Raw genomic sequence first — 22,101 nt, 5'->3', positions numbered from 1 at the left:
ACAAGCGTTTTCCATCTTCCTCACAATAGCATTTCTTCAAAGGCAGCTGCATCCCTTCACGATTGAGGCTCAGGCAGGTTGCATGTGGCCTCATATGGGCCAGGCTTGGAAGTCTGGGTTGGGTTCTCCTATTCCCCTTATTGAGCAGGTCTGACCCTCAGAAGTTCTTCTTAGTGTTGACACGGAATCTCTTTTTCCCTGAGCCCGACTCCATGTCTCTAGTGGGTCCATCCTCTGGAACAGGAGAAACAAACCTTTCCCGTGCCTCCTCAATGGGGTATCCTTTCAGATAATTAAGCACGGCTCTCCTCAGAGGGATTCCTGGATTCCATGCCTTTGATTTGTTGGTCACCCTCATCTCAAATATGACCCGGCTGATCAATATCCTTCTGGATATTATAATATATATATTTTCCATCTCGGGAGAGACTTGAGAAACTATAAGTCGCTTCTGGTGTGAGAGAATTGGCCGTCTGCAAGGATATTGCCCAGATGTTTGATTTTTTAAAAATTTCATTTGAAACATTTCTATTCTGCCCTTCTCACCCTGACTCGGGGCAGAGCACAACACATATTTGGGGGATGAGGATGGGGAAGATGAAGACGATGAGGAGGATGACGACGATGGCAAATATCCAGTGCCAGGACATTAAATCATAAATTTATGCAAACATTACAATCACTTAGATCCACTTTAAAATTATTTGTTTAAAAGCCATCTCAGAACACCATTCTCTCATTGCACTGCCCCAAAGTATCGATCTGATCTTGGAGTTTTTTCAAACCTCAGCTCAAAGCAAACATATGACTTGACCTCAAAATTGCCACTGGCCTATTGAGACAAAAGAGAAAGCAAAAACTGCCTAAATAGGGGCTTATAAGCAAGGCTGACCTCTAATATGTTCGGAAAGGTGTAAATAGCACTTTTTTCTTGCTTCCACCTCACAAAAACCCATTTCAAATGAATATATAAAGATATATTAAGATATATTAAGATATAAAGGTAGTCTCAAAGGTGAAACAAAATTTAAAACAAGGACATAAACTATAGTTCCCATGAGGATGCCTGGAGGTCATACTGCAAGCTTTCCTTTGGCAAGCTTTCCCTTTTCTCTACCCCCCCCCCCCCCCCCCAATGAGAGGGAGCTCAACCCGCTCTCCCCAGATTTGAACCGCTGACCTGTCGGCCTTCAGTCCTGCTGGCACAAGGGTTTAACCCAGTGGTTCTCAACCTGTGGGCCCCCAGGTGTTTTGGCCTACCACTCCCAGAAATCCCAGCCAGTTTACCAGCTGTTAGGATTTCTGGGAGTTGAAGGTCAAAACATCTGGGGACTCACAGGTTGAGAACCACTGGTTTAACCCATTGTGCCGCCGGGGGCTCCTAGTATATAACTATATACTTTCCCGTTGTGGTCAGCTGTGAATTGCACATATGGTTTATTCCTGCGCTCGCGCAGGCAGCTTCGGAAATTCTCAAGACTAAATTTGACAGTTGGAGTCCTTGCGTGTTTGTGAGCTTGGTTCCTGAGCCTCCGGTCTTTCCCCCCTCAGCGCAAGATGGAGAACCGGGATTACCGCGACGCACAGGAGTTTGCCTCTGACGTCAGGCTGATGTTCTCCAACTGCTACAAGTACAACCCTCCAGACCATGACGTGGTGGCCATGGCTCGCAAGCTGCAGGTGGGCAGAGGAGGAAGGGGGCCCCAATGTGGGCGGAGGAGCACCACCTCCCTCCCTCCCTCCCTCTTTTGTGGCCCCACAGCAGCACTGACCCTGGGGTCCCTCTTTCCTTCCTGCAGGACGTCTTTGAGTTCAGCTACGCCAAGATGCCCGATGAACCCATCGAGCGCAGCCCTCCCTCAGGGTCCCTCCCACAGCCGGGGCTCCTGATGAAGTCCTCCTCGGATGACTCCTCCAGCGAAGAGGAGGATGAGGATGGGGAAGATGAAGACGACGATGAGGAGGATGACGATGATGATGATGATGAAAGCAGCAGTGAGACCTCCTCCGACAGCGACGAGAGTTCCGACTCGGAGGAGGAGCGGGCCAACCGCCTGGCAGAGCTCCAGGAGCAGGTGAGGAGGGCACGCTTGGCTTGGGGAAGGGGTTGGGAGAAGCCCCTCCTCTCACAAAATGAATTTCCACAGGGAGAAATGGACAGTATGGCTCTCAGGGAAGAAAAATGCAATGCACAGAGATGGGGAGGGTGGGGCCTGGCTTGCAAGCAGCCCATGTGGAAGGGATCTAGGACTCTGAGGGGACCCCAAACTGAGGATGAGCCAAGAGCATGATGTGGTAGCTGAAAAGGCCAAGTGCTTCTAGGCAGCAGCTGTAGGTGTCTGGTCTCTAGGGATGGAATAAATCCCGCTGTCTTCTGCTTAGACGAGACTTCCTCACCTGGAATAATAACCCTGCATCCAGTGTGGAAACCACAAATCCCTCTGAGGAGTGGTTTAGGGAGCAAGGGATGTTTAGCTTGGAAGGAAGGGTGAGAGGGGAGGACATGAGGGCCATGTTTGAGGATCTGGAAGGCTGTCCCACTGAGAAAGAGGAGAATCTGCTCTGTAGATTGGAATCCAATGGAGCATTGCGTTCAAACCCCAGGAAGAGATTCCACCTGCTCGTTAGTTGGTGAGAGCTGTCCAACTGTGGGATAGGCTTCCTTGTTGAGGTCTGGAGGGGTGCCTTTCTTCTTGGGGCTGGGCTGGGTGGCCTTTGGGGGTCCCTCCCAACCCTGTGGCCTTCTGCTTGCAGCTGCGGGCGGTGCATGAGCAACTGGCGGCGCTCTCCCAGGGCCCGGTCTCGAAGCCCAAGAAGAGGCGGGACAAGAGGGACCGCAAGAAGAAGAAGAAGTCCTCCTCCTCCTCTTTGGAGAAGCAGCGCAAGGGCAAAGCCGGGGAGGGGGAGCCCCGGTCCCTCCCGCCCAAGAAGTCCAAGAAGGCCTCTGGAGGAGGGGGAGGAGGAGGCGGCGGCAGCAAGTGAGTGTGCGAGGGAGAGAAGAAGGGTCCTGGGTGGGTGGCTTGGCTGGGAGAGGAGTCTTTTCCTCCTTTTGCAAAGGAGCCGTCTTGCCTGTCCTTCGCTCAACTGTGGCCTTGGCCCTCCTCTTCCTTGCCCAGGAACACCAAGAAGGCGGGGGGCTCCAAGGGCGCCCTGGCCCCCGCCCCAGTCCCTCCGCCCCCACCCCCGATGATGATGCCCCTCTACGACTCGGAGGAGGAGGAGGAGAGCCGGCCCATGAGCTACGACGAGAAGCGCCAGCTGAGCCTGGACATCAACAAGCTGCCGGGGGAGAAGCTGGGGCGCGTGGTGCACATCATCCAGTCCCGGGAGCCCTCCCTGCGCGACTCCAACCCCGAGGAGATCGAGATCGACTTTGAGACCCTCAAGCCCTCCACCCTGCGGGAGCTGGAGCGCTACGTCCTCTCCTGCCTGCGCAAGAAGCCCCGCAAGCCCTACAGCAGCGAGGGTGAGCCGGGCACGGAGGGAAGGCAGCCATGGGGGGGGGGGGCGGAGGGTAGGCCCCCAAGGGGAGCCATTGGCCTGCTCCTCCTCCACCCATGAGTTTCGAGAGAGGAAATACGCAGGGTGGCGCTTTGGTAGGGACTGCCTTTTCCTGTTGCCTCTCAGAGGAAGGAAGGCATGGACACAAGGAAGCTGCCTCCCTTTGGTAGCTCTCATGTTCCTGGGTGTCCTGAGACCCTGGGGGGGGGGGGTCCCTCCTGAAACAGAAGATTCAGACTTTTGAGAAGGAGGGGAAGTCACAGGATCATGTGGTCAGGAAGCAAAACCCCTTGAGTTACATAGGTCTAGGAAAGAGAGGCCCACAGGACCCCCTCTGTCCCCAAATTGGGCTCTCGAGACAAGTGTCGATGCTCCTTCACCTCCAGCATGGGAAGCCTGACTCCCGGTTCCTTCAGGATCAGGCTTCTACGGGGAGGCCAAGGGTTGCCCAGCCCTGAAGAGTCCCAATTGCCTCCCAGCCTTGCATGATCTGATTTGAACTGGGCGATATGGCAGGGTGGACTCCCATAACCCAGTTCAAAGCAGGTATTGCAGGGTTTTTTGCCTTGATCTCCTTGGTGAGAGGGCTGTGTGGAAGGGCCCCTAGAAATAAGCTCAAAGACTAAACGACTGTGTATATGTGATTTGTGTGCATATATATGTGTATATGTGTGTATTTATATATTTGTGTATATGTGTATTTATGTCATTATGGGCATGCTTTGTAATGGTTTTTTGGGGGGCTTTTTAAGTCTCTTCTGGGTTTTTCAGTGTTTTCTGAGTGACTGTGGCCAATTCTTCCCTCCCTCTTTTTTTAATTTCCTTTCTTTCTTTCTCTCCCCCCTTCCCTCCCTCTTTCCTTCCTTCCCTCTTTCCCTTTTTCTTCCTTCTCTATCTTTTTCTTTCCTCCCTTCCTTTGCTCTTTGATTCCATCCTTCCTTTTCTTTCCTTCCTTCCTTCCCTTTTTCTCTTTTGTTCCTTCTCTCCTTCCTTCCCTCTTTCCTTCCTTCTTTGACTTTTTTATTTCCTTCTATCCTTCCCTCCTTCTTTTCCTCTTTCAATTCCTTCCTTCCTTCCCCTTTTCTGTGTATATGTGTTTTGTGTGTGTATATATTTGTGAATATGTTTGTGTATATATGTGGCTTTGTGCATGTGTTGTAATGGGTTTTTTTTGTTGTTTTTTGGCTTTTTAAGTCTCTCCTCCTGTGTTTTTCAATGTTTTTATGAGTGAAGGACATACATTGGGTTGTTAGATGTATGCTGTCCAAATTTGGTGTCGATTTGTCCAGTGGTTTTTGAGTTATGTTAATCCCACAAACCAACATTACATTTTTATTTATATGGAATCTGCTATATATGTATTATATATATAGCAGATTCCAATCTGCTATATATGTATTATATATGTATTATACCTTTCCCCCAATATAGGGAGTTGCTGGGGATCATACTTTTTTGTAAACACACCCACATTTTGAGCTCTAAGTGCAATGTTTTATCCGCAAGAGCTGGGGAGGGGGGGGCGTGTGTCTTGTGGGGGAGGGAAGTGTGAACGGAAGGAAGGAAGGAGAAAGAGGCTTGGGGCAGACGAGCAGAGCCCTGACCCTCCCTCTTTCTCGTGCAGCCCTGAAGAAGCCGGTGGGCAAGACGAAGGAGGAGCTGGCCCTGGAGAAGAAGCGGGAGCTGGAGAAGCGCCTCCAGGACGTCAGCGGGCAGCTCAACTCCGCCAAGAAGCCCCCCAAGAAGGGTGAGTGGCTCCGGGACCCCTCTCCAGGCTCATAGCTGTCCAGCCCAGCCCCCTATGGCAGGCAGGAGGCTCTCCCAACAGCCTCTGAGAAGGGAGGGAGATGGAGGGGGCACTTTGTGCAGCTTCCTTTCCCTTGCCATTGGGAACTTCCTCCCTCATGGTGAGGTGGAATGCCTTTTCTTGTCATGTGAATGCATTGTGTCCCAGTCTCTGCTCCCTCTTCCTCCTGGCACCCTCCCAAAGATGTAAACCTGGCCCTCAGCCAGGGTCGCTCCCTTGCCCACTCCTCAGAGGGACTCCTCAGAGGGCCTTTCCAGAAAGTCATTGTGGTTGTGATTGTGTTGGCCCTGCTCTTCCTTGTGGAGGGAAGCGGGGAGGCCCTTTGGGGTAGGTGGGGATGTTGTCTTCCTTGACCTTCTGCTGACAGCCCTCCCTCCCCCTTCTTTCCCTCCCTCCCGCAGTGAGCGAGAAGCCCGAATCGGCCCACCCAGTGCCGGTCTCCCGCCTGAGTGCCAGCAGCTCCAGCTCGGACTCCAGCAGCTCCAGCTCCTCCTCCTCCTCTTCCTCCTCCTCGGACACAAGCGACTCAGACTCCAGCTAGGCCCGTAGGGGTGGATGGATGGACAGAAGGATGGACAGTCGGATGGCCAGAGAGAGCCGCATGGCTGGCAAATGGGCAGCATGTTTGGGCGTGAGCGCCTCCCTCCTCCACCTGCGGGACCCGAAGTGGAAGCAGAGCAGAGAGGGGTGGACGGCGGGGCAGCTGCGGAGGGAGGGAGGGAGGGGCCCCCTTGGACCCTCCCCCTTGGACCCTGGGCTCGCTCCCCACCGGTCGGCCTCGCTTGGGGGGAGGACTCTCGCACTGTACAGTTGGCTCCAGTGTTGGAGAGGGAGGGGGGAGGGAGAGGCTGTGTTTTACTGTTTCGTTTGGTTCTCAAAAAAGAAAAAAAAAGAAAAAATTGTGGTTTTTATAAGACGTTGAACAAGTTTTGGTTTTGTGGCTTCCCTTCCCTCCCCCTCCCCCACTTTCTTCCCAAGGGGGCAATCCCTGTGTGCCCCCCATGGTTGGACTCAGAGCCCTGAGCACCAGGCTCACACCAGACTCGAGGACTTGCCCCCCTCCTGCTTTTATTTATTTTCTCTTCCCTTCCTTTTCCCCTCCGTGGCTTCTCCCCGATGCCTCCCTGTGTCAATGGACGGGCCCCTCAAAGGGGAGGGGGGAGGCCAGAGGAAGTGTGGATGTTCTTTTTTATTGTTATTGTTTGGACTGTATATATTTTTTTTCTATGGTTCCTTTTAGTCGTCGTCCCCCCCCCCCTTCTTGCCCTGGTCTGCCTTCGAGGGCTCTTGTTTCCTCTTTGCCGTATGTTAAAAACTTCTGGTTCTTTAACATGTAAATAAAAGGAAAATGTTATACAAGGCCAGTGACAGCGTCTCTGAACAGGGCGCAGAGAGCGTTGAGTGTGCGTCTCAAGGGAGAGCAGCTCGAGGGCCTTGCGGTTGCCTCCATCTTGTGAGCCACACTTCCGCTCAAATTGGGGGGAGGGTTCCCTGGCTGCAAAGTAAGGCAACAAGGCGTGTAGCTTTCTCTCATGGGGAATTTTCTCCGGGGAAGTTGGTATCACTGCTGTGTAGAGGGAAGCCAGTAGAAGCGAACGAGCAGTGCCAGTCGTCAGTAGCTCATCGACTGGCCTTATGGTGAAGTTTTGAGATGAGCATCCTCATTCAGTTTCCCTCCAAGTGCAAAGTTCGTGCTGTACGAGGGATATCTGGAAAGTAAGGTTACAAGGGATGTAGCTCTCAGGGTAAGTTGGTATCACTGCCGTGTAGCAGGAAGCCCGCGGAAGCGAACGAGCAGTGCCAGTCGTCAGTAGCTCATCGACTGGCCTTATGGTGAAGTTTTGAGATGAGCATCCTCATTCAGTTTCCCTCCAAGTGCAAAGTTCGTGCTATACAAGGGATATCTGGAAAGTAAGGTTACAAGGCATGTAGCTCTCAGGGGAAGTTGGTATCACTGCCGTGTAGCAGGAAGCCCGCGGAAGCGAACGAGCAGTGCCAGTCGTCAGTAGCTCATCAACCGACCTTGAGGTAAAGGTTATTGATGAGCAACCTCATTCTGTTTCCCCCCAAGTGCAAAGTTTGTGCTGTACGAGGGAGATCTGGAAAGTAAGGTTACAAGGCATGTAGCTCTCTCTCATGGGGAATTTTCTTGGGGGGAAGTTGGTATCACTGCTGTGTAGAGGGAAGCCAGTGGAAGCGAACGAGAAGTGCCCGTCAGTAGCTCATCAACCGACCTTGTGGTGAAGGTTATTGATGAACGACCTCATTAAGTTTCCCTCCAAGTGCAAAGTTCATGCTGTACGGGAGACATCTGGAAAGAAAGGCAACCAGGCATGTAGCTCTCATGGAGAATTTTCTTGGGGGAAGTTGGTATCACTGTCGTGTAGCGGGAAGCCAGCGGAAGCGAATGAGCAGTGCCAGTCGTCAGTAGCTCATCGACTGGCCTTGTGGTGAAGGTTCGAGATGAGTGACCTCATTAAGTTTCCCTCCATGTGCAAAGTTTGTGCTGTATGAGGGATATCTGGAAAGTAAGGTTACAAGGTGTGTAGCTGTCTTTCATGGGGAATTTTCTTGGGGGGAAGTTGGTATCACTGCCGTGTAGCGGGAAGCCAGTGGAAGCGAACGAGCAGTGCCAGTCATCAGTAGCTCATCAACTGGCCTTGTGTGAAGGTTCCAGATGAGCGTCCTCATTCTGTTTCCCTCCAAGTGCAAAGTTTGTGCGAAGGGCATGAACACCGCTGCAATTCACTGCAAAATCGTTTCAGTTTATGGAGAGGACACAATGTCAAGACAGCACGTGACAAAATGGGTACAGAATATATTGTGAGACCATGCAGAAACTTCGCAGAGCCATCCAAAAATAACGTAGTGGGAAGCTGACGGCAGGAATCCGTCTCCTTCATGACACTGCTCATGCAACACAAGAGTGTTTGACTTCACTTGGTTGGGATGTTTTAAGCCAACCCCGTTCACAGCCCCAATCTCACAGTACTTACTTAGGCAATCCCTCATTGTCCGAGTAGGGTAGTCTTCCAAGACCAGTGTGCTGGTGGGTCCGTACATGACTGTGGACCTGCATCTTCTCTCACAGTGAGGACATTGGTTTCCAGGTGGAAGGCAGTCCCGGTCGGGGTTGGCTAGATGCGCCTTCCTCTTGGCATGTTTCTCTCTTTCGCCCTCCACTTGTGCCTCTTCAAATTCTACAGCACTGCTGGTCACAGCTGACCTCCAGCTGGAGTGCTCACAGGCCAGGGCTTCCCAGTTCTCAGTGTCTATGCCAGAGTCAGATGTCTTGAAAGATCTCTCCAGCTACTTCAAAGGTAACCACCTGAAGCCTAACTCTGCCAAGACACAAATGTCTGCTTTCCACCAACGCAACCATAAAGCCAACAGGAAATTGACAGTCACCTGGGAAGGTCAAGAGCTTGAACACTGTTTCCATCCTAAATATTCCTTCCCAGGTAGGAATATTTGGGATGGAAACAGTGTTCAAGCTCTTGACCTTACCTGGGAAGGAATCCCACTGGAACATTGGAGTGCACCCAAATACCTGGGAGTCACTCTGGACCGTGCTTTTACCTACAAGAAGCACTGCCTGAACATCAAACAAAAAGTGGGTACTAGAAACTATCATACGAAAGCTGACTGGCACAACCTGGGGATCACAACCAGATACAGTAAAGACATCTGCCCTTGCGCTATGCTACTCTGCTGCTGAGTACACATGCCCAGTGTGGACACACATCTCACCACACTAAAACAGTGGATGTGGCTCTTAATGAGACATGCCGCATTATCACAGGGTGTCTGCGCCCTACACCACTGGAGAAATTACACTGCTTAGCCGGTATTGCACCACCTGACATCCGCCGGGAAGGAGCAGCCAATAGTGAAAGGACCAAAGCAGAGACATCTCCAGCTCATCCCTTGTTTAGGTATCAGCCAGCACGTCAATGACTTAAATCAAGAAATAGTTTTCTAAGATCTACAGAGACACTCGCTGGAACACCTCAGCAAGCGAGAGTTCAAAAGTGGCAGGCCCAAACCCAGAACCTCAATCAGTGGCTAAGACCAGATGAGAGACTCCCCCCTGGGCACACAGAAGAAGACTGGGCGACTTGGAAGGCGCTGAACAGACTGCGCTCTGGCACCACGAGATGCAGAGCCAACCTTAAGAAATGGGGCCACAAAGTGGAATCCTCGACATGCGAGTGTGGAGAAGAGCAAACCACTGACGACCTGCTGCAATGCACCCTGAGCCCTGCCACATGCACAATGGAGGACCTCCTTGCGGCAACACCAGAGGCACTCCAAGGGACCAGAGACTGGTCAAAGGACATTTAATCAGCTACCAAGTTTGCAAAATTTGTGTGTGTTTTTTTATCTGTTTGTTTTGTTCTGTTAAAAATGTAATACAATGTTCTGGTTGTGGATGACATGATAAATAAAATAAAATCCTAAATATCTTGGTGTCACCTTAGATCGAACACTAGCATATAAGAAACACTGCTTGAACACCAAGCACGAAATAGATGCACGTAATAACATCCTACTGAAACTTAACTGGCAGCACATGGGGTGCAGACCCAAAATTAGTAAGAACATCATCCCTGGCCTTGTCTGACTCAACTGCCGAGTATGCCTGCCCTGTTTGGCATAGGTCTGCCCATGCAAAGCAGGTGAACATAGCGTTAAATGAAGCATGCAGAATAATCACAGGATGTCTTAAACCTACACCTGTTGATAAACTCTACAAGCTAGCTGGCATTGCCCCCCACCCCCAATGTGCGACGGGAAATTGCTGCTAAATGTGAGAAATAAGGCTTGGTCGTGTCAAGAGCGACCTGAGAAACTGCAAGTCGCTACTGGTGTGAGAGAATTGGCCATCTGTAAGGACGTTGCCCAGGGGATTATTTGATGTTTTATCATCCTTGTGGGGGGCTTCTCTCATGTCCCCGCATGAGGAGCTGGAGCTGATAGAGGGAGCTCATCCGCCTCTCCCTGGATTCGAACCTGCGACCTGTCGGTCTTCAGTCCTGCCGGCACGGGTTTAACCCATGAAAGCCACCCACTACAATAGTTAGCAAAAAAGGTGAACATAGCGTTGAATAAAACATGCAGAATAATCACAGGATGTCTTAAACCTACACCTGTTGATAAACTACAAGCTAGCTGGCATTGCCCCCCCCCCCCCGATGTGTGATGGGAAGTTGCTGCTAAATGTGAGAGAAATAAGGTTGAACACTGTGAAAACCACCCACTGCAATAGTTAGCAAAGCAGGTGAATATAGCATTGAATGAAACATGCAGAATAATCACGGGATGTCTTAAACCTACACCTGTTGATAAACTACAAGCTAGCTGGCATTGCCCCCCACCCACCCCCACCTCCGATGTGCGATGGGAAGTTGCTGCTAAATGTGAGAGAAATAAGGTTGAACACTGTGAAAACCACCCACTACAATAGTTAGCAAAGCAGGTGAATATAGCATTGACTTCCCAGTTGCCCCTTCTTGGTTTGCCCCTGGAGTCAGACCCTCGTGGGGGGCCATTCAATTGGGGTTCCCCGGTTTAGCTGCCCAAAGGGATGCTCTTGCAGTTGTTGGGGGAACATTTAGAGGAGTGGTGGTTCTCATGAAGCATTTCTTTGATTTGTGTCTACTGCAGTGGTTCTCGACCTTCCAAATGCCACGACCCCTGAATACAGTTCCTCATGTGGTGGTGACCCCCCCAACCATAAAATTATTTTTGTTGCTCCTTCATGGCTGTAGATTTGCTACTGTTATGGCATCCTTGAAGTGACTGGACTGACCTTGAGGGAGCTGGGGGTGGTAACGGCCGACAGGGAGCTCTGGTCCATGAGGTCACGAAGAGTCGGAGAAGACTGAACGAATGAACAACAACATGACTCATAATGTAAATATCTGATATGCAGGATGTATTCACTAGACTCACAAATACCCGATACACCCAAATTTGAATACTGGTGGTGTTGGGGGTGGGGGCAGATTGATACTGTAATTTGGGAGTTACAGTTTCTGGGATTTATAGTTCACCTACAAAGAGCATTCTGAACTCCACCCATGATGAAAAGGAACCAAACTCGGCACACAGAACTCCCATGACCAACAGAAAATACAGGAAGGGTTTGGTGGGCACTGACCTTGAGTTTTGGAGTTGTAGTTCACCGACATCCAGAGAGCACTGTGGACTCTAAACAATGATAGATCTGGACCAAACTTGGCACGAATACTCAATATGTTCAAATATGAACACGAATGGAGTTTGGGGGAAGTAGACCTTGACATTTGAGAGTTGTAATTGCTGGGATTTATAGTTCACCTAGAATCAAAGCACATTCTGAACCCCACCAATGAGAGATTTGGGCCAAACTTCCCACACAAAAAATACTATTTTCTGATGGTCTTTGGTGACCCCCCTGACACCCCCGAGGGGTCCCAACCCCCAGGTTGAGAAACACTGGTCTACTGGGAGGAGGCCAACAGCTATCCAGTGGGTTGCTTTCACAGAGTTCAACCTTATTTCTCTCACAGTTAGCACCAACTTTGCACACTGGGGGGGGGGGGGTGTCAGCTAGCTTATAGAGTCTATCAACAGGTGTAGGTTGAAGACACCCTGTGATTATTCTGCATGTTCAGTGCTATGTTCACCTGCTTTGTGTGGACAGACACAATGTAAACAGTGCAGGCATACTCAGCAGTTCAGTCAGACAAGGCCAGGGCTGGTGGTCTTACTCATTTTGGGGCTGCTCCCCATGCGTGCAGCGACTTTGTGCTTGGTGTTCATACAGTGTGTCTAAAATGTTTGTGTTCCATCTAAGGTGATGCCAAGATATTAAGGATGGGAACAGTGTCTGAGCTCTTGGCCTTCCTAGGTAACTTTAAATTTCCTGTTGTAGGTTTTTTCGGGCTATATGGCCATGTTCTAGAGGCATTCTCTCCTGACGTTTCGCCTGCATCTATGGCAAGCATCCTCAGAGGTATGGCCATGGTCTAGAGGCATTCTCTCCTGACGTTTCGCCTGCATCTATGGCAAGCATCCTCAGAGGTATGGCCATGGTCTAGAGGCATTCTCTCCTGACGTTTCGCCTGCATCTATGGCAAGCATCCTCAGAGGTATGGCCATGGTCTAGAGGCATTCTCTCCTGACGTTTCGCCTGCATCTATGGCAAGCATCCTCAGAGGTATGGCCATGGTCTAGAGGCATTCTCTCCTGACGTTTCGCCTGCATCTATGGCAAGCATCCTCAGAGGTAGTGAGGTGAGGTGAATTTCCGTAGGTGGAAAGCACACTTGAAACTCACCAATTGCCATCTTCCCTAAACCTGAAAGAACTCAGAGAAGCTATTAAGCGATGCAAAAGTGGTAAAGCACCTGGCCTAGATGACGCAATGATGGAGCAAATCAAACACTTGGGACCCAAAACTGGTTTTTGAAATTCTACGATCAATGCTTGGCAAACAGATTCCCAGACTATGGAGGAAAACGAAGATCATTGCCATTTCAACACCTGGTAACGACGCCTCCAATGCCAGGAACCATCAACCAATCTCTCTTAGAATCATAGAATCAAAGAGTTGGAAGAGACCTCCTGGGCCATCCAGTCCAACCCCATTCTGCCAAGAAGCAGGAATATTGCATTCAAATCATCCCTGGCAGATGGCCATCCAGCCTCTGTTTAAAAGCCTCCAAAGAAGGAGCCTCCACCACACTCCGGGGCAGAGAGTTCCACTGCTGAACGGCTCTCACAGTCAGGAAGTTCTTCCTCATGTTCAGGTGGAATCTCCTCTCTTGTAGTTTGAAGCCATTGTTTCGCGTCCCAGTCTCCAAGGAAGCAGAAAACAAGCTTGCTCCCTCCTCCTCCCTGTGGCTTCCTCTCACATATTTATCCATGGCTATCATATCTCCTCTCAGCCTTCTCTACTTCAGGCTAAACATGCCCAGTTCCCTAAGCCGCTCCTCATAGGGCTTGTTCTCCAGACCCTTGATCATTTTAGTCGCCCTCCTCTGGACACATTCCAGCTTGTCAATATCTCTCTTGAATTGTGGTGCCCAGAATTGGACACAATATTCCAGATGTGGTCTAACCACATCTTATATCATCTATATAAAGTATATGAGGATGCTATTGAATTGATTAGGACCTGTCATCAAACCCTAGCTTATTGCTCAACAAGCAGGTTTCACACCAGGGGAAAACTGTAGTCTTAATCTGAGTACAGTTTTCCGTCACTTCTCGCGGATGTTACTTTTCAGGATCACCTGCGAAAAGTGAAAATCCGAGAAGTAGGGACACTATATACAGTAGAGCCCCAGTTATCAGACTTCCACTTATACGACACTCTGTGTTATCCGAAGCCTCTGCCTTTGCCACCCTCCCTTACTCGCCCTTTTCTCCATCGCTTGCTCACTCACCGGACCAAGGCCTGGTTCTGCCGCTGTGATCCGTCCTGGTGAGCTAGTGAGGGAAGGCGGCAGCGGCGGCGGCGGCAGAAGGAGCGGGGAAGTAGCAGCCAGGCTCTTGCTTCTGCAGTCGCTGCTGCCTTTGCCACCTTCTCGCTTGCTTGCTCACCCCTCCGCTACTCACTGGGCCAAGTCCTCGTTCTGCTACCTCTTCCAGGCTCCTGCTTCTGCCTTTGTGGCCCTCCCTCCCTTGCTCACTCTGCAGGCTAGGGCCCAGTGCCAGAACCAGGACTTGGCTCGGTGAGTAGCGAGCGAGTGAGGGAGGATGGGTGGGTGAGTGAGGGTGGCAAAGGCAGAAGCAGGAGCCTGGAAGAGGCTGCCAGGCTCCTACTTCTGCCTTTACGGCCATCCTTCCCTTGCTTGCTCACCTACCCATCCTCTCTTGCTCGTCCACTACTCACCGGGCTGCGTCCCAGAGGCAGAACCAGGATTCGGCCCAGTGAGTAGCAAGGAAGGAAAACCGCGAAACAGCAAGTCCACGAAAAGCGAACCGCGGAGTAGCGAGGGAACACTATCGGTTTTACTGTGAGCCACTTTGAGTCTCTTTACTGGAGAGGGAAAAATGGGGTATAAATAATAATAATAATAATAATAATAATAATAATAATAATAATAATAATAAGGGGGCTTTTAAACGACGAGCAGGGCCGTCTTTTATTCATTTTTCCAGATTGTAATGCTTTTAGGTGTATTGGGACCATTTTTTTCTAACTCTTCTGTTTTCATGTTTATAGGCTGTAGGTTTTTAATGGTAAACTTGTCCTGCTGTGAGCCGCTCAGGGCTGGGCTTTAAGAGTGATTTGTGGCCAGGCAAAGTGGCCCTCTGTGATGTCACTGGAAAAGGAGACACTAGGGAGGGAGGGAGGGAAAGGAGACAGGAAGGAAGGGAAGAAGGAAAGAAGGAAGGAAAGAAGGAAGGCAGGGAAGAAGGAAGGCAGGGAAGAAGGAAGGAAGGAAAGAAGGAAGGAAGGAAGGGAAGAAGGAACAAGGAAGGAAAGAAGGAAGGAAAGAAAAAAGGAAAGAAAGAAGGAAGGAAAGAAGGGAGGAAGGGAAGAAGGAAGGAAAGAAAGAAGGAAGGAAAGAAGGGAGGAATGAAAGAAGGAAGGCAGGCAAGAAGGAAGGCAGGCAAGAAGGAAGGAAGGAAAGAAAAAAGGAAGGAAGGAAGGAAGGGAGGAAGGGAGGGAGGAATGAAAGAAGGAAGGCAGGCAAGAAGGAAGGAAGGAAGGAAAGAAGGAAGGAAGGCAGGAAGGAAGGAAGGAAAGAAGGGAGGAATGAAAGAAGGGAGGCAGGAAAGAAGGAAGGAAGGAAGGGAGGAAGTAAAGAAGGAAGGAAGGAGAGATATAGAGGCGAGGGGGGAGGAAGAGATGGGGGAAAGGCAGCTATGATGGGCTGGATGAGGGCAATCAAGCTGGAGCTTAATCCAGACAAGAAGAGGCCCTCCTGGACAGTCATGGTGCTGATTGGGGTCTCGGGTGGCAAACTCTGCTCGGTGGGGTCCCGTTCCCCCTGAGGATAAAGGTCCGCAGCCTGGGCGTCCCCCTGGACTCAGCGCTGACTTTTGAGGCTCAGGTGTCCTGGTATGGTGGCCAGGAGGGCCTTCATACAATTTGAACTTGTGCGCCAGTTTATTCATTTTATTTCCCACATTTCTAACCCGCCCTTCTCAACCCCCGAGGGGGGGGGGGCTCAGGGCGGCTTACACCGGCAACAATTCGATACCACAAGATAATACAAATATAAACAAATATAACAACTGTTTAAAACAGTAAATAGAGCACTAAGCCAATTCCAGTCTGACTCAACATCCAAAGTGCTGTCATGCTAGCTGTCTAAAGGCCTGGTCCCAGAACCATGATTTCACCTTCTTCCTAAAAGAAAGGAGGGAAGATGACCTAATCTCGCTAGGAAGCGAGTTCCACAGGCAGGGGGCCACCGCCGAGAAGGCCCTGTCCCTCGTTTCCGCCAAGCGCATTTGCGAGGATGGCGGGACCAGGAGCAAGGCCTCCCCGGACGTCTCAAACTGTGAGGCAGGATGTAGAGGAAGATACGTTTGGACAGGTAAGCAGGGCCGGAATTGTATAGGGTTTTATAGCTCTGAGGATTACCTGGGAAGGAACCCCACTGGAGCATTGCAGCGCACCCAAATACTTGGGAGTCACTCTGGACCGTTCTCTGACCTACAAGAAGTACAGCCTGAACATCAAACAAAAAGTGAGTGCTAGATATCATACGAAATATCATACGAAAGCTGACTGGCACAACCTGGGGATCACAACCAGATACAGTGAAGACATCTGCCCTTGCGCTGTGCTACTCTGCTGCTGAGTACGCATGGCCAGTGTGGAACACATCTCACCACACTAAAACAGTGGATGTGGCTCTTAATGAGACATGCCGCATTATCACGGGGTGTTTGCGCCCTACACCACTGGAGAAATTACACTGTCTAGCCGGTATTGCACCACCTGACATCCGCCGGGAACTGGCAGCCAATAGTGAAAGGACCAAGGCAGAGACATCTCCAGCTCATCCCTTGTTTGGGTATCAGCCAGCACGTCAACGACTTAAATCAAGAAATAGTTTTCTAAGATCTACAGAGACACTTGCTGGAACACCTCAGCAAGCGAGAGTCCAAAAGTGGCAGGCTCAAACCCAGAACCTCAATCCGTGGGTGATACCAGATGAGAGACTCCCTCCTGGGCACACAGAAGACTGGGTGACTTGGAAGGCACTGAACAGACTGCGCTCTGGCACCACGAGATGCAGAGTCAACCTTCAGAAATGGGGCCACAAAGTAGAATCCTCGACATGCGAGTGCGGAGAAGAGCAAACCACAGAACACCTGCTGCAATGCACCCTGAGCCCTGCCACATGATGCACCAGGGAGGACCTTCTTGCAGCAACACCAGAGGCACTCCAAGTGGCCACATACTGCTCAAAGGACACTTAATCAGCTACCAAGTTTGCAAAATTTGTGTTTTTTTAAAATCTGTTTGTTTTGTTCTGTTAGAAATGTAAAACAATGTTCTGGTTGCGGATGACACGATAAATAAAATAAGCACTTTGAATTGTGCTCGGAAGTGTACGGGCAGCCAGTGGAGCTGACACATCGGGGGGGGGGGGCTTCCTGTATGTCGCTTCAGTTGCAACCGTATCTTGAGAAGCTTTACTTAGCCATGGTGGTCCATACCTTAGTGACACCCAGAATGAACTACTGCAATGCACTCTATGTGGGGCTGCCTTTGAAGACAGCTCGGAAACTGCAGTTAGTGCCAAGGTCGGCGGCCAGGTTACTAACTGGAGCTGATTATTTAACTGTGCACTTTATGAGACTGAGATTGATGGCAGCCGCTTTATTCCTGCAGCAATGGTTGCATTTTACGGATCTTTTGTGATGTTTATGTTGGCTATTATTGCTTTTGCAACTTTTTGTATTTTGCGTGTTTGCACCTTCGAGCGCTTTGTGAGCGGCCGCAAGTCCCTCTGGAAGATAGTGGTGGGGTATAAATAAAGTTTTATTATTTATTATTTATAGGTAGGTAAAGGTAGTCCCCTGACATTAAGTCCAGTCATGTCTGACTCTGGGGTGTGGTGCTCATCTCCATTTCTAAGCCGAAGAGCCAGTGTTGTCCGTAGACACCTCCAAGGTCATGTGGCCATAGGCATGACTGCATGGAGTGCCGTTACCTTCCCGCCGGAGCGGTACCTATTGATCTACTCACATTTGCATGTTTTCGAACTGCTAGGTTGGCAGAAGCTAGGGCTGACAGCGGAAGCTCACGCCGCTCCCCGGAATCGAACCTGTGACCTTTCGATCAGCAGCTCAGTGCTTTAACCTACTGCGCCACCGGGGGCTCCATTTATATTTATATTTATACTTTTATATTTATTTTATATTTTTAAATTATATATATATATATATAATTTATATTTATACTATTTATTTATTTATTTATTTCAGACATTTATATCCCGTCCTATCTCAACCTCCATAGAGGGACTCGGGGTGGCTAATAACTGGCACAGCATGGTGCCCACAACAAAAAGCATAAATACACAAATTCAGTCCATCCTCCAGGAAATAATGACCGACTGCTCACTGGAGGGAAGGAGACTAGAGACAAAGTGGAAGTCCTTTGAATGCCACATCATGAGGAGACAGCAAAGCCTAGAGAAGGGAATGATGCTGGGGAAAGTGGAAGGCAAAAGGAAGAGGGGCCGACCAAGGGCAAGAGGGATGGATGGCATCCTTGAAGGGACTGGACTGACCTTGAAGGAGACCCTGGGGGTGGTGACGGCCGACAGGGAGCTCTGGCGTGGGCTGGTCCATGAGGTCACGAAGAGTCGGAGACGACTGAACGAATGAACAACAACAACAACACAAATTCAGTAAAGACAATATAAAAACTGTATAAAAACATTCTGTAGCACTGGCTGCTCTGCTAGGGATAGCAAGGATCCTACCCGCACAAACCCTCCTGGAGAACACCAAGCCTCCATGGATGCAATAGGAAGAGACCGAGAAAGGGAGGGACAGAAATGTGTATTTTATTGTGACCAGAGGGGCCAAGCCTGATCCAGGTGCTGGGCCCCCCTTCCTCTCCTCCCTCCCTCCTCCTTCATGCCTTGAGGGCAGCTGCCTTTCCGGCGGGGGCCTGGGCCTTCTGGAAGTCCTGCTGCAGCCTCCCCAGCAAGTCCCGCTGATGCTCCGACTTCCTCTCCAGATCCCCCATCTGGGACTCATAGCGCTTGCTGCAAAAGGAAGGAGGGAGGGAGGGAGTCCGTGGGAGGGGAGGCGTGGGTGCCTTCCTCCAGTGGGGACCCCTAGGACCACACAGCCCACCCCCATTTGGAGAACACAACCCATCCCGCCTGACTCCCAGGGAGAGCTCAGAGTGCCAGGAAAGCCTTCCTAATACACGGAGGCAGAGTCTCTCTTTCCTGGGTCTTCAAACCACGTCTCCCTCCCTCGTGTCCCGGTCTCTGGAGCAGCAAGAAACAGGCCTTCTTCTCCCTCCTCTAAGTAGCTGGAAGGGGCCTCAACGTTTGTGGATACGGGATGGTGAGGGATGGAGGGACATACAACAAAAATACCACTTATATATGGAGTAAACAATAATAGAATTCAACAAACAAGTATATAGACATGTACTGTTCAATTTCACAGTGATGTCAAACAATATTGTGTAGAGGGGTGGAGGGAGGCCAGTGGGGTGCCTTCCTATAGCCTTGTTTGCATCCATTTGCTAGATCTGTGTCGCTCAAGGTGCCTCCGCTTCCTGCCTCCATGGAGAGGTGTCCCTTTCTCCTCATAGAATCCTAGAGTTGGAAGAGACCTCATGGGCCATCCAGTCCAACCCCATTCTGCCAAGAAGCAGGAATATTGCATTCCAATCACCCCTGACAGATGGCCATCCAGCCTCTGTTTCAAAGCCTCCAAAGAAGGAGCCTCCACCACACTCCCTCCGGGGCAGAGAGTTCCACTGCTGAACGGCTCTCACAGTCAGGAAGTTCTTCCTCATGTTCTGGTGGAATCTCCTCTCTTGTAGTTTGAAGCCATTGTTCCACGTCCTAGTCTCCAGGGAAGCAGAAAGGAAGCTTGCTCCCTCCTCCTCCCTGTGGCTTCCTCTCACATATTTATACATGGCTATCATATCTCCTCTCAGCCTTCTCTTCTTCATGCTAAACATGCCCAGCTCCTTAAGCCGCTCCTCATAGGGCTTGTTCTCTAGACCCTTGATCATTTGAGTCGCCCTCTTTCTCTGGACACATTCCAGCTTGTCAATATCTCTCTTCAATTGTGGTGCCCAGAATTGGACACAATATTCCAGGTAAAGTGGTCTAACCAAAGCGGAATAGAGCACGGGGAGCACAACTTCCCTAGATCCTTCTCCTCTTCCTTCTTCCCAGAGGTCTTTTGCACATCTTCCTCCCCTTTCAGTTGAGAAGGGAGCCCCCTGAGGCCTCTCCCTGGCACAGAGAGACCCAGAGTCAGCATTGCGGGCCCTTCTCCCAAAGTGAGGCCACTTTGCCTTTTGTCCATCGACTCTTTCATCTGAGGTACGTACGGGGTATATGAGGTCGTACGTGACCCGCAACAAGAAAAGCAAGCTTTGTGCCTTCAGAATCTGGACCAGAACATCCCCTTGGGAAGATTCCCTCCCGTTTCCCACCAGAAGCTCACACACTGCCCTCTGCTCTCCTACAGACATTGAATTTTCCTTAAAGTGCGTAAACACAGCAATATGTGGTGCGCCCCCTTCCCCTCCTCCAAGCCAAGCATGCTGAGCTCCCCCCAAGGTGCTCCCCAAAGGGATTCTTGCCTTCTGGTCCTTGGGCCCCTTTGTGCTCCTTCCCTTCCCTACTTGACCATCTCCTTCTTGAATGAGGTTGCCCACAGTCCCACTCTCTTCCTCTGCTTTGGTCAGGCCTTCTCACCTGGAATAACAGCCCTGGGTCCCTTCAAGGTATGGATATTGACAGGACGGATGGGGTCCGAACGAGGGAGGGAGGGAGGCCACACAGTCCAAGGCCAGGAGCCACAAACCCCCTGAGGACCACCCTAGGGAGCTGGGTCTGCTCAGCTTGGGGAAGAGGAGGCTGAGAGAAGGTCCCTGAGGAGAGCCAGGCTGAAGCATCTGGAAGGAGGAAGGGCCAGGCTGGTCTTGTGCTGCTCTGGAGGAGACCGGGACACGAGGGAGCCGTGGGTTCAAGCGGCAGGGAAAGAGGTCCCACCTCAAAACAAAGGAGGAAAATCCTGAAGGCAAGAGTGTTCAGCCGTGGAATCTGCTGCTTCCTGGGAGTCTGCTGGGGTCTCCTTCCTCCTGAAGCAGGTTCTGAAGCAGTGGCTGGATAGGAACATCTATTGGGAAGAAATGTCTGGAAGGGGATGGACTGGATGTCCCCTGGGAGTCCCTTCCAAGTCTAGTGGGGAATAGACAGCCTGGGAGTCTGGTGGAGTCTCCTCCTCTGGAGGCCTTTCAGCAAACACTGGGTGGCCATCTGTCGGGGGGTTGGACTGGATGTTCTTTGGGGTCCCTTCCAACTGTGGGAGACGAGTGGCCAGAGAGGTCTTTCCTCGTCTCTTGACCCTTTGGACCCTAGGCCCCACTGCAGAGTTGTCAGGAGTCCATTTCTGACGGCATGAAGACATCACAAATGCCCTCCGTGACATCCTGGCTGAATCAATTCTCTCTCTGTGACATTTTGAAGCCAGGAGAGGGTGCTGGAAACCTTGTATGGGAACTTGTGGAGCAACAAATTCTAATAAGGAAACTGAGAAGAGGGGGAGATGGGCAGGAAAGGGGTATCAAAGGAAGTGGTGGGGGGAAAAAGCCAGTAGTGTCTTTCTTTGCTGCAGAGATACAAGCCATATATCAGTTTCAAAGCAAAACCGGCTTGTGAGTGGTTATTTAATATTGCTATACAGATCCTACAGTCTTACAAGAGTGTCATGGAGGCGCTGGAGTGTCCAGAGAGTGGGGCTGCCCCCTCTTTGCCTCAGGAGGGCTCTCCTTGAGTGGAAGAGAGTGATGGCTGAGCAGGCCGCCCTGGAAACCTCCCTCCCTCTCTTCCTGAGTGGATCGGGGCCCAGAGGGGGGGCTGGGGCTGGACCAGGGCCCAAGGGGATGGGCTGCGCCTGAGCTGCAAGGGTCCCTCCCTCCCTCCTTCACCCCCACACCCATGCCCACTCACATCTCCCCGGCAATGTACTCCAGCCTCTTCCCGACCGTGGCCTTGGCCTCCTCCATGTCCTGCTTCACCAAGACGGGCCCGATCAGCTTGAAGACGGCGTTGGAGGCGTCCAGGAAGCCCAGCTCCTAGAGAAGTGGGGGTCAGGCTTGGGCCTTGGACTGGGACCCAGAGGCCAGGCTTCGGGCGGAGGAGTGTCCCCAGGGGAGGGAGGAGGCCCCACTCTCCCAGCCCCACAGGAAGGCAGAGGAAACCTGGCCAAGGAGACCCCCGGAAGGAAGCCCTTGGAGGCGTGAGACGTCAGAGAAAACAACGTGAAGGCACACAATGGCAACAATAACAACAACACAAAGGAAGAGCAAAAGCTGCTCTCCTCCGTGCCCCACTCATTGTGGGAGCGGGCTGCTCTGCAGCTGCGGGATTCCTTCTTTCCTTCTGCTCAGAGCTATGGGCGTTGGGATCCTTTGGGCACCAAGTGAGAACCCACCTCTTTGCAGAGGCCCTTGAGCTTGGGTTCCACCCCTTGTACACTGCCAGGTGTAACACTTCATGATCATGATGTTGGAAAGGGACGCTGTTGTGGGGCTCCCCCCCCCTGCCCCCGGGACCATCGCGGGAC

General features: G+C 51.1%; 2 protein-coding genes across 8 annotated transcripts in view; one reads left to right on the top strand and one right to left on the bottom strand.

Annotated features, from left to right (window-relative positions):
• The window catches only part of LOC132765349 (bromodomain-containing protein 2), a 463,888-nt gene that overhangs the window by 20,152 nt on the left and 421,635 nt on the right, over nucleotides 1–22,101 (top strand). For 4 of the 5 annotated variants that reach the window (XM_060759644.2, XM_060759642.2, XM_060759643.2 and 1 more), the window contains exons 7-12: nucleotides 1,552–1,680; nucleotides 1,800–2,075; nucleotides 2,755–2,978; nucleotides 3,117–3,466; nucleotides 5,126–5,248; nucleotides 5,710–6,667. In XM_060759644.2, the coding sequence (XP_060615627.2) occupies nucleotides 1,552–1,680; nucleotides 1,800–2,075; nucleotides 2,755–2,978; nucleotides 3,117–3,466; nucleotides 5,126–5,248; nucleotides 5,710–5,849 (1,242 nt within the window). In that variant the 3' untranslated portion in view covers nucleotides 5,850–6,667. Of the gene's footprint in view, nucleotides 1–1,551; nucleotides 1,681–1,799; nucleotides 2,076–2,754; nucleotides 2,979–3,116; nucleotides 3,467–5,125; nucleotides 5,249–5,709; nucleotides 6,668–22,101 lie in introns of those variants that run through there. The other variant, XM_067464872.1, reaches the window with a different exon arrangement.
• The window catches only part of LOC132766343 (prefoldin subunit 6-like), an 88,335-nt gene continuing 84,556 nt past the window's right edge, over nucleotides 18,323–22,101 (bottom strand). For all 3 annotated transcript variants that reach the window (XM_067464992.1, XM_067464990.1, XM_067464991.1), the window contains exons 4-5: nucleotides 21,486–21,610; nucleotides 18,323–18,542 (exon numbers count right to left, since the gene is read on the bottom strand). In XM_067464992.1, the coding sequence (XP_067321093.1) occupies nucleotides 18,410–18,542; nucleotides 21,486–21,610 (258 nt within the window). In that variant the 3' untranslated portion in view covers nucleotides 18,323–18,409. The remainder of the gene's footprint in view (nucleotides 18,543–21,485; nucleotides 21,611–22,101) is intronic.

Source organism: Anolis sagrei, chromosome 2, assembly GCF_037176765.1.
Source record: "Anolis sagrei isolate rAnoSag1 chromosome 2, rAnoSag1.mat, whole genome shotgun sequence".
Lineage (NCBI taxonomy): Eukaryota > Metazoa > Chordata > Lepidosauria > Squamata > Dactyloidae > Anolis > Anolis sagrei.
Note: the sequence above shows the minus strand (reverse complement) of the source record. Positions and strands in the feature narration are given on the sequence as shown.